We start from the raw sequence: 12,318 nt of genomic DNA, 5'->3' as shown, positions 1-12,318 counted from the left end.
CAAACCAGACTGCATCCTGGACTACAATAGGTACATGGGAGGGATGGACTTGTCAGATCAAGTCCTGATGCCCTACAGCGCATGCGGTGTGGTATAAGAAGCTGGCCGTGCACATCATACAGATGGCATTGTACAATGTGTACGTGCTACGTCGATGTACAGTCCAGAGGGGAATTTTCCTGGAATTTCAAGAGGTGATTATCAAGAACCTAATCTTTAGGGACCAAGAAGGGGGGGCACCCAGTACTTCTGGAAGCAAGGCCACACGCATCGTACCAGGGCGGCAACACTTTCCAGGAGAAGTTCCCCAAACTGGCAAGAAGGGAAAAAGTCAACAGAGGTCCAAAGTCTGCTATAAGAGGGCGATAAGGGATGACACAATACATCAATGTGACAGAGTGTTTTAAAATTGATCATACATCCCTTGGTTTATAATTTACCCCAATTTTACTTACCCTGATGCACTCCGCACAGCTTATCCCCCCTCGTCTTTCCCTCTGGGCCCTGCTGTGTGCCCAGGCAGCTGATAACAGCCACATGTAGGGTATTGCCGTACCCAGGAGAACCCACATTACAGTTTATGGGGTGTATGTCTCCGGTCAAAATGCTCACTACACCTCTAGATGAATGCCTTAAGGGTGTAGTTTTTAAAACGGGGTCACTTCTTGCGGGTTTCAACTGTACTGGTACCTCAGGGGCTTCTGCATACATGACTAAGCACTAGAAAATCCCCAGTAGGCCAAATGGGCATCCTTTCCTTCTGAGCCCTCCCATGGGCCAAAACGGCAGTTTATCACCACAAATGGGGTATTGCTGCACTCAGAACAAATTGCGCAACAGAATGGGGTATTTTGTTTCTTGTGAAAATAAGAAATTTTCAGCCAAAACTACATATTATTTGAAAAAAATAATTTTGTTTTAATTCCCAGCCTAATTCAAATAAGTTCTGTGAAGAAACTATGGGGTCTAAATGGTCACATTACCCATAAATGAATTCCTTGAGGGGTGTAGTTTCCAAAATGGGGTCACTTCTGGTGGGTTTCCATTGCTTTGATACCTCTGAGGCTCTGCAAATGCGACATGGCACCCGAAAACCAATCCAGCAAAATCTGGACTCCAACAACCACATAGCGCTCCTTTCCTTCTGAGCCCTCCCATACGGCAGTTTATCACCACAAATGGGGTATTGTCGCACTAAGGACAAATTGGGCAACAAAATAGGGTATTTTGTTCCCTGTGAAAATAAGAAATTTTGATCACAAATGACATTTTATTGGAAAAAATTAAAATTTTTTCATTTCACAGCCCAATTCAAATACGTGCTGTGAAAAAAATGTGCGGTCAAAATGGTAACAACAACCATAAATGAATTCCTTGAGGGGTGTAGTTTCCAAAATGGGGTCACTATTGGGGGATTCCTACTGTTTTGGCACCTCAACACCTTTTCAAACCTGGCATGCTGCCTAAAATATATTCTAATAAAAAAGAGGCCTCAAAATGCACTAGGTGCTTCTTTGCTTCTAGGGCTTGTGTTTTATTCCACGAGCGCAGTAGAGCCACATGTGGGACATTTCTAAAAACTGCAGAATCTGGACAATACATATTTAGTATTGTTTCTCTGGTAAAACCTTCTGTGTTACAGAAAAAAAAATTAATAAAATTGAAATTCAGCAAGAAAAATGAAATTTGCAAATTTCACCTCCACTTTGCTTTAATTCCTGTGAAATGCCTGAAGGGTTAAAAAACTTTCTAAATGCTGTTTTGAATACTTTGAGGGGTCTAGTTTTTAAAATGGGGTGTTTTATCAGGGTTTCTAATACATAGGCCCCTCAAAGCCACTTCAGAACTGAAGAGGTACCTTAAAAAAAAGGCTTTTGAAATTTTCTTAAAAATATTAGAAATTGCTATTTATGTTCTAAGCCTTGTAACGTCCAAGAAAAATAAAAGAATGTTCAAAAAACGATGCAAATCTAAAGTAGACATATGGGAAATGTGAACTAGTAACTATTTTGGGTGGTATAACCGTCTGTTTTACAAGCAGATGCATTTAAATTCTGAAAAATGCTATTTTTTCAACATTTTCTCTAAATTTTGCAATTTTTCACCAATAAACACTGAATATATCGACCAAATTTTACCACGAACATGAAGCCCAATGTGTCACGAGAAAACAATCTCAGAATCGCTTGGATAGGTTTAAGCATCCCGACGTTATTACCACATAAAGTGAAATATGTCAGATTTGAAAAATGGGCTCTGAGCCTTAAGGCCCAAACTAGGCTGCGTCCTTAAAGGAACAGTGTTACCACATTTTTTTTTTTAATATGTTAAAGATGTTAGTGCTTTATTAAAAACGTTTGGATTAATTTGTGTGTTTGTGTGTTACTTTTTCTTATTTTTACACTTTTTCTTCCCTATGGGGGCTGCCATTTTTTTTTCCATTTCTGTATGTGTCGATTAACGACACATACAGACATGGAATACGGTAGCCACAGTCCCATAGGGACTGCGAACGGGGCCCGTTCCATCCACTTCAATGTACGCCGTCTGTGTGGGAACGGCGCATGCGCCGCTCCCACACAGTCCAATTTGAAATGCGCGCCGTCCGGCGCCATTTTCCTGTGGACCGGAAGTCGCGGCCGGACAGTAAGATTACTACTTCCGGTCGCGGCTTCCGGACTTGTGCACTTGGACCAGCGGCAGCAGACGGAGCGGACGGGCCGGAGGGAGCCGCGGCGGCAGGAGCAGGTAAGAGATTTCTATGTATGTTCGTGTTTGTGTGTGTTTACTACTGTATGTAAACCTACTACACTGTGTGTTAGCTCAAAAAATGGCGACACACAGTGTAGGAGGTTAGACCGTTCAATCCCCTCGTTTATCCTGGCACTAGCCAGGATAAAGGAGGGGGGGATGCTGAGAGCTCACTAGAGCGAGGGCTTTTTACCCAATTTTGCAGCATAAAGCAATGTGGTTGCTTTACCACATGCAATGCTGCAATTTTGGGAATGGCTCCATCTAGTGACCAGCAATGGGAAATATTATAAATTAGAATCCAATTTATAATATTTCCTGACTTGTGAAAAAAAAATAAAAAAAATAGAACAATGTTTAATCACCTATACACTAATTGTTTAACTAAAAAAAAAAAAAACATGTTTTGCTGCCAACACATTCCCTTTAAGGGGTTAAGGCTCAGAGCCCATTTTTCAAATCTGACATATTTCACTTTATGTGGTAATAACTTTGGAATGCTTAAAGCTATCCAAGCGATTCTGAGATTGTTTTCTCGTGAGACATTGGGCTTTATGTTAGTGGTAAAATTTTGTCGATATATTCAGTGTTTATTTGTGAAAAATTGCAAAATTTTGAGAAAATGTAGAAAAAAATTAATTTTTATGAATTTAAATGCATCTGCTTGTAAAACAGAGGGTTATACCACCCAAAATAGTTACTAGTTCACATTTCCCATATGTCTACTTTAGATTGGCATCGTTTTTTGAACAATCTTTTATTTTTCTTGGACGTTACAAGGCTTAGAACATAAACAGCAATTTCTCATATTTTTAAGAAAATTTCAAAAGCCATTTTTTTAAGGTACCTGTTCAGTTCCAAAGAGGCTTTGAGGGGCCTATGTATTAGAAACCCACATAAAACACCCCATTTTAAAAACTATACCCCTCAAAGTATTCAAAACAGCAGTTAGAAAGTTTATTTAACCCTTTAGGCATTTCACAGGACTTAAAGCAAAGTGGAGGTGAAATTTGCAAATTTCATTTTTCTTGCTGAATTTCAAGTTTAATCCATTTTTTTCTGTAACACAGAAGGTTTTACCAGAGAAATACTACTAAATATGTATTGTCCAGATTCTGCAGTTTTTAGAAATGTCCCACATGTGGCTCTAGTGTGCTCATGGACTAAAACACAAGCCCCAGAAGCAAAGAAGCACCTACTGCATTTTGGGGCCTCTTTTTTTTATTAGAATATATTTAAGGTAGCATGCCAGGTTTGAAGAGGTGTTGAGGTGCCAAAACAGTAGGAATCCCCCAAAAGTGAAACCCATTTTGGAAACTACACCGCTCAAGGAATTAATTTATGGTTGTTGTTACCATTTTGACCGCACAGTTTTTACACAGCCCGTATTTGAATTGGGCTGTGAAATTAAAAAAATGATTTTTTTTCCAATAAAATGTCATTTTTCATCAAAATGTCTTATTTTCCCTTTATTTATTTTTTTGTCAGAAAATCCTTTTTATACCATTTTTTTCTATAACACAAAAGGTTCTACCAGAGAAACGCAACTCAATACTTATTGCCCAGATTCTGCAGTTTTGATAAATATCCCACACGTGGCCCTAGTGCGGTAATAGACTGAAGCCCCGGCCTACAAAGCAAAGGAGCACCTAGTGGATTTTGAGGCCTCCTTTTTTTTAGGCACCATGTCCGGTTTGAAGCGGTCTGGTAGTGCCAAAACAGTGGAAACACCCAAAAAGTGACCCCATTTTGGAAACTAGACCCCTTTAGGAATTCATTGCAGTTTTCATGGGGTGCATGCAGCTTTTTGATCAGTTTTTATTCTAATTTAAGTGGCGTGGTGACTAAAAAACAGCAATTCTACTATTGTTTTTTATTCTATTTTTTTTACCTCGTTCACCATGCGCTATAAATGACATATTCACTTTATTCTGCGTGGCGATACGATTACGGCGATACCAGATGTTTATAGTTTTTTTTATGTCTTATGGCGTTTGCACAATAAAATACATTTTGTAAAAAATCATTCACTTTTTGTGTTACCTTATTCTAAGAGCCATAACTTTGTTATTTTTCCATCAATAAAGCCGTGCGAGGACTTATTTTTTGCGTAACGAACTGTAGTTTCGATCAGGACCATTTTTAGGTACATGCGACTTTTTGATCTAATTTTCCATTTTTTGGGAGGTGAAGTGACAAAACAATTGTGATTCTGGTACGGTTTATTATTATTTTATTTTACTGCGTTCACCGGGCGGCATAAATAACGAAATAATTTTGTAGTTCAGGCCGTTACGGACGTGGCGATACCAATTATGTATAGTTTATTTGTTTGTTTATATATTTTTATTAATAATAAAGGACTGATAAGGGAAAAAGGGGGATTTTTACTTTGATCACTTTTAAAACTTTTATTTTCTTATTTTTACACATCTTTTTTTTACTTTATTACTTTGTCCCACTAGGGAACTTGAGGGCAGGAGGCCCTGATCGCAATTCTAATACACTGCACTACATGCATAGTGCAGTGTATTAGAGCTGTCAGCTACTCACTGACAGCAAGCAAGACTTTATCAGGACCCACTAGGCTTCCGTCGATGGCATAGCCGGGCGCCATTGTTTGGTGTCCGGTTGCCATAGTCACCATCGCCGGCCGCTATCGTGTAGCAGGCCGGCGATGGTAGCTTAACCCCTAAAAAGCCGCGATGTGAACACAGCGATCGGTCCCCACTGTAGGAGCTGCGGCAGCTGCTGTACGAGACAGCAGCTGTCATAGCTCCTGCATGTGTCGGGAGGACGGCCAAAATGCCCGTTACTCCTGTGACGTACTATTCCGTCATGGAGCGCGAACGGGGCGGTTTCCATGAGGGAATAGTACGTCACTGAGCGTTAAGGGGTTAAACCACCTATACTATACCTTGTTCTTTAGGAAAACTATAAGGCTATGTCTTTTTTTCCAGGCTTTCTGTTGCCGGCCATCGTGATTACCTCATATTTGAGACTCATTGTGGCAGAGATGTGCACCCCTAGGGGCACTATCTGCTTATTGAATGCGCTAAAGATTTTTTGGACACATGTTCATTGTTATTTGTTTGTTAAAGGGAATGTGTCACAAGAATTATTTTTTTTTAGTTAAACAATTATTCTTTAAGTGATTACACATTGTTTTAATTTTTTTAATTTTTTCACAAGTCAGGAAATATTATAAATTAGATTCTAATTTATAACTTTTCCATGTGCTGGTCACTAGAGGGAGCAGTTCCCAAAATTGCAGCATGGTCATTGTGGTAAAGCAACCTCATTGCTTTATGCTGCAAATTTGGGGTAGACACACTCGCTCACACAATCCCGCCTCCCTTATTCTGGCTAGTGCCAGGAGCAGGAGGGGGTTGAATCTTCAAACCTCCTGCACTGTGTGCCGCCATTTTCTGAGCGAATGCACAGTGTAGGAGGATTAGATACAGTGCTAAGCAGACAGTATAACTCAAACATACACGAACATAATTCACACATCACATACACAAACATAACTTACCTGCTCCTGCCGTCTCCGCTCCAATTCCTTGCGTCTTCGCTTCCTTGAACATGGCCGGAAGCCGCGGCTGGAAGTCGTAATCTGACTGTCCGGCAGCAGCTTCCGGTCCACATGAAAATGGCGCCGGATTTCGCTCTGCTTACGAGCTTCGTTTTGGTCTGTGTGGGAGCGGCGCATGCGCCGTTCCCGCACAGACTGGGTACGCTGCAGTGAATGGAACGGCTCCCGTTCGCATTATCTATGGGGATGTATGTGTCGTTAATCGACACATACAGAGATGAAAAAAAAAATGGCAGACCCCATAGAGAAGTAAAAATAAATAAAAAGTAGAACACAAATAAATAAATTTTAATTTTTTATCATACTAAAAGCAATATGATAAAAAAAAAAAAGTTAATGACACCTTCCCTTTAAGTTTAACCCTTCACATATGAGCCTTTATGAGAAAAGTACAAGTCAATTATACACACTATACAATATAAATAGTATCTCTTATGTCTGTATTTTTACCTAGGTCTTCATGTAAATCAATCCAAGCCAGAGGCCCTTTATTGTAACGTCCCACCTTCTCTACAAAAACCATTGGAGCTAAATTTCGTTTTTCACACCCAAAAATATTGTCTTCCCTATTTAGGCATAACCCTAACTCCCACCCTTGATACCCTTTATAAAAGTAACTCTCCTCTGTTGTTTAAGGCCATTAGGTCTGATTTAGCTAAATATACCAAACTACCAATTTCCTGGGTGGGCAGAATTAACACGATTAAAATGGTTACCCTCCCCAGACTGCTTTACTTAATTAGAACCCTCGCCATGCCCCCTTTCAGAAGAGCGATCTACAAGCCCTCCAAAAGGACATTTTTAAATTCATCTGAACAATAAACGCCCTAGAATATCGACACGTATAATGATGTTCCATAAGAAAATTGGGGGTCTTTCAGTCCCCAATCTGCTCAAATCCTATAAGGAAGCTAGAGTGGCTCAACTATTGCTGACAAATTCCCACCCCCAGGTAAGGCGCCACTCTGGGTTTCCTTGGAAATGGCCCAATTTGCCCCATATTCTTGGGGATCACTGATGTGGATGGTTACACCCCTACCGACTACTCTGAAGAATCTTTCTCTCCTCTCATACCATTCTTTATTACTTTGGCGTCTAGTTAGATTTAAGCATGGTTTCCAATCCCGTCACTCCCCGCTGACATCTGTTTTTGCGAATCCAGGGTTCCACTCTCAAGACACTTTAGTAACGTTAATGTGACTGCTCATCGTGATCTCACAAGATCACTATGTGTTGAGTACACAAATGGAGAGAAGTGTAAGACTCTGATTGGTCAGCGTTGTACACTTCTCTTTACAATGCCCACTTGGTCAAAAAGTAAAAACACGCCCAGTTGTCTTAAGAAAGTCATTAGCATAAATCTAAAATAGGTCACAACTCCGTCAAAATTTTTTCTGACACAACTTCGGGTAGGTGCTTCCTAAACATGGACTTCTTGCCATGTTTATTTTATATGTCTAACTGTACAATGGTGTATCTTGTTGATCAAAAGAGTAAGGCCTCATTCCCACTTCAGTTATTTTCTTCAGTGTGCTATCCGTTATTTTAACGGATAGCACACTGAAATATTAATTTCTATGGTGCCATGCACACTTCCGTTGTTTTAACGGAAACGTGTGGCCGTTCCGACAAAAATAGGACAGCTCCTACTCCTGACCATTTTTGACGGAACAGTCTCGGCCATTTCATTAATTTGGTCCGTTTAAACAACGGACTGCACACTAAAGGCATCCGTCATTAGCGGCTGTATGATGGGCAAAGGATGTGTGCATGAGGCCTAATGGCTTATTCACACGAGCGTGAATCTCGACCGTGTGCTGGGCGTTGAAAGAACGCACAGCACACGGCCCAATTGATTGCAATGGGGCTATTCACACATGCAGGAGTTTTTACGCAGCGAGAGTCCGTTGTGTGACACTCACTGCATGTCCTATATTGCTGCGTTTTCATGCACCTAGCCGCTTATTGAAGTCAATGGGTGAGTGAAAACCACGGACAGCACACGGATGCACATCCGTGTGCTGTTCGTGTTTTACGCATCAATTACATTGAAAAAAAAAGAAGTGCTTGCGAGTGCGTGAAAACCGCATGCCACACACAAAGCACACTGATGCATAACGCAATGCACACGGACAAATTTACGCCCGTTTCTTACGCATCTAAACTCTGTCACGCTCGTGTGAATGTAGCCTAAGGTCTCATGCACACGACTATAGTATTTATCTGCAATTACGGATCCGTAATTGCGGATAAAATACTGACATTCTATCAGCCACAGATACCTTCCCATATATTTACAGGTGTAGAAATGAGTAGCAAAAAATAGGACATGTCCTATTTTTCGCATTTAAGGACCGTTCTCCTATACTTATTACTATGAGCACGATCTGCAAATGACCCTAAATACTGCACGATCGTGTACATTTAGCCTAAATGCCTGATACGTTTTTGTAGTCAAAACATGTCTTACAGCTCTTCCAACCAACTTTACCAGACTGTCTGAAAAGGATCCGCTTAATTTTATTATTGAGTCAGAGAATTATTTTTCAGCTTGTCCACATTGAGCTTCCTGTGGATATGTCATAAATGTCCTTCATGGGAAAACCTTTGTAGGAGTCAATACCCTCAATTGTACAGCTTGCCTTTATAGTCTCTAATAAAGAAAACGCCAATAAAGTTGCTATTGTCTTTTAAATAAAGCAATTTAACAGCTAGATGGCCACAGATTTATTTGCTTGGTAACCAGTTGTAGTTGATCTTATTAGTTATGTGTCCCTACTACTGTATCATGGCAAAATTGGTCGATTTTAGGCTATGTCCATACTGTGTTCAGTGTGTACGTTCAACATATGGATATTCTCAGCATATAAGGCATAATGGGTCAGACGTAAAACAGTGTCATTTTTTACTACAACTGGCCAATATGCTTCGGCAGACCATTTGTTTCTTCAACTAAACTTTCAAATGTAAAGATATCCTGCAAAAATATGTATGGCAAAAAGTTGATTGCGTCGGCTTTACATACTTTTGTCCACTTGTCAAGTGAGAGAATAGAAGGAACCGCGCATGCGCGTTCCTGGCTGTATAACAGAACAGCCCATACACGACACGTCACTAATGACGTGCCATCTACCAGGCAGATACTTGCAACAGTTTGACCACGTGATAGGTATATGGCTCTTAAACATAGGGGGCAAAGAAAGTGACATCATTAGTCATGTGCCCCATGGCAGCATCAGGAAACGGGCCAATTTTGATACAGTAAGCGCATTACAAAATGTAATCACATTCAGAGGTTAAAAGCGCTGACACATAAACATTTTAACTTGGAAAATCCCTTTAAATTCTACCATTAAAAACTACAACGTGCATAAAACAAGCGTTCGTACGGCTAAGCCGACGGAAAACGAAAAAAGTTATGACTCTTCTTATGCAATGATAGAAAAATTAAAATAAAAAAACAAAACTTGGTTGTCTCCTAGGGGTTAAAATGAAAACTGTCTGCATATGCTTGTTAGGTTAATTGTAACTGTAGAAACATTAATTACAGGTTATAGTCACAAATATTTGCAATAAAAAAAAAGCCTCTTCATAAGCAGCAGCAAGAATATAGTAAGGCGGGATTCACACGACCGGGTCATTCCCGAGCCCGAGTGTCGGCCGGTAAAATCGGCCATTTTGCCCGGCCGGTTTGCATTAAGTTTTGCATCCGTGCCGGGCAGATCTGGACAGTGACATCAGCGGCAACTCCTGAAGGGGAATCCCCATGTGTTCGGGGATTCCGCTTCAGGAGTTTCCCCTGATGTCACTGCCCAGATATGGATAGAGACATCAAGCGCTCTGTCCAGGAGCGGAATCCCCGAAAACACGGGGATTCCGCTCCTTCAAGGAGCTAAAGTGCGGCTAGCACATAGCAGAGCGGGGAAATACCTCCCCGCTCTGCTATAGTGGCGTCGCTACAGTAGTAGCAGCCGCAGCAGCTGCTAGCGGCGCCATCGAAGGTGTCGCCGGGCCAGGGCGCTTTTAAAACAAGCAAGGGAAGGGAGCCAGCGCAGCGCTCCCTTCCACCTGCTGTACACCCCGGCCCTGCCACACAGTGTACAGCGATGCCATTAGTCCGAATGGCATCAACTCCTCCTCCTCACATGCACTCTGCGCTGTGAAAAGGAGGAGATAGAGCGCAAGCGCCGGAAAACCCGGCCATCACTCGGGACACATCCCGGTGATGGCCGTGTATTACCCGGCCCCATAGACTTCTATGGGAGCCGGGCGGCCGGGTACCCGGCCGAAGATAGAGCATGTCCTATTTTTTGACGGCCGGTTTTCCCGGCCGTCAAAAAATCGGTCGTGTGAATAGCCCCATTAGGGGTCTATTATTCCTAATGCAGCCGGGTGCCGGCCGATTTATGAACGGCCGGCACCCGGCCGGGAAACCCTGCCGTGTGAATGAGGCCTTAGGGTTTGTAGAGGAGTTAAGACTGCTCTAAGATTTACAGGGATGCCATTCAGATTATTTGTAAAATCCATATAATAACTTAAGCAGTCTTGAATTCTGTGCTTCTTTTCCATAGGTCTTGGGTTTGCTGATGTGGAGAACCGGATTCCATGTTCACCAGACAGTGTTATGCGTGTAGCCAGTATCAGTAAATCCTTTACTATGACGGCAGTGGCCAAACTATGGGAGGAGGGTCGACTAGATCTAGAGGCACCAGTGCAGAAGTATGTACCGGAGTTCCCAGAAAAGGAGTTTGAAGGTGAAAAGGTGTGGACAGTGCCTATATGAGTGTCATTTTACCATTCAGAAAGTTAGAAACAAAGCAAAGTAGTGGTTACAAAAGCCTTCTGGCAGATTATTATTTTCAAAACAGTGTCCCCACTTTTTTCATCTTTGTACACAAAGATATTAGGTCTGTTCACATCTGCGTTTGTATTTCCGTTGTTCAGCTCCGTCAGAGGAGCAGAACAACGGAAGAAATGGTAGGTTCAGTTGAACGACTTTAATGGGTTCCGCCGGGGTGTCCGTGGTTTTACTGGAAACAATAGTTCAGCATTCTGCCCTATTTACAGTATTTTCGGAAGGATCGGCAACGGATGCCCTTAACAGAGCCTCCAACGCAGATGTGAACAGGCCCCTGCTTTTCGCCCATAGTCCAAAAAACTATATTTGCTTAGGTAAACATTTCAATACTATATGCTGGCTATATCCATTATCAGAGCTAGATTATAAGTAAATAAATACATATGAATATATATATATATATATATATATATATATATATATATATATATATACACAATATTTTTTTTTGTTTAAATTTTGATTGATGTATAACTTTTTTTCCACTATATACTTGTTCATCGTTTACAATACTGTATATTTCAGCTGGGCAACAAGGTTTAACCCCTTAAGGACACGAACAATTTTGGCCTTGAGGACAGACCAATTTTTTTATATTTCCCTCTTTGCATCCCGACGCTCATAACTCTTATTTTTTGTACGACGTAGTTGTATGAGACTTTGTTTTTTGCGTGACGAGTTGTACTTTATGTAGGTACCATTTTTTGGTACAAATACATTATCGTTTAATTTCTATAAATTTTTATTTTGGCGAAAATGCAGAAAAAAGCAGTTCCGCAGCAGTTTTAATATATATTTTTTTACACCATACACCAATCATCATAAATAAGACGGCTGTCACACAGGACGAGAATGCTCGTCCTAATGCGCCAAGTACTCGCCGCTCAGGACGAGACATTCTCGTCCTGTGTCGGCAACCAGTTAAACAATCATTTTGTGTATAAGAATATTGCCCATATCACGCTTCAGATGCAGTTATCTCCCAGCAGAAATAAAGCTTGGAGTGGCTTAAATGGGTGAATATTATCCACTTTGGCGTAAAGCCGTCTGCTTGTATGCCTACATAGATTATAACAATATTTATTAAAGTGTCCCTATATCCCCGGCATCGCCT

General features: G+C 41.2%; 1 protein-coding gene across 1 annotated transcript in view; it reads left to right on the top strand.

Annotated features, from left to right (window-relative positions):
• The window catches only part of LACTB (lactamase beta), a 61,113-nt gene that overhangs the window by 22,118 nt on the left and 26,677 nt on the right, over positions 1-12,318 (top strand). Inside the window, exon 3 of the mRNA XM_075857674.1 lies at positions 10,918-11,108. Within this exon, the coding sequence (XP_075713789.1) occupies positions 10,918-11,108 (191 nt within the window). The remainder of the gene's footprint in view (positions 1-10,917; positions 11,109-12,318) is intronic.

This window comes from Rhinoderma darwinii, chromosome 3 (assembly GCF_050947455.1).
Source record: "Rhinoderma darwinii isolate aRhiDar2 chromosome 3, aRhiDar2.hap1, whole genome shotgun sequence".
NCBI classification, from domain to species: domain Eukaryota; kingdom Metazoa; phylum Chordata; class Amphibia; order Anura; family Rhinodermatidae; genus Rhinoderma; species Rhinoderma darwinii.
This window is presented reverse-complemented; position numbering and strand designations above follow the sequence as displayed.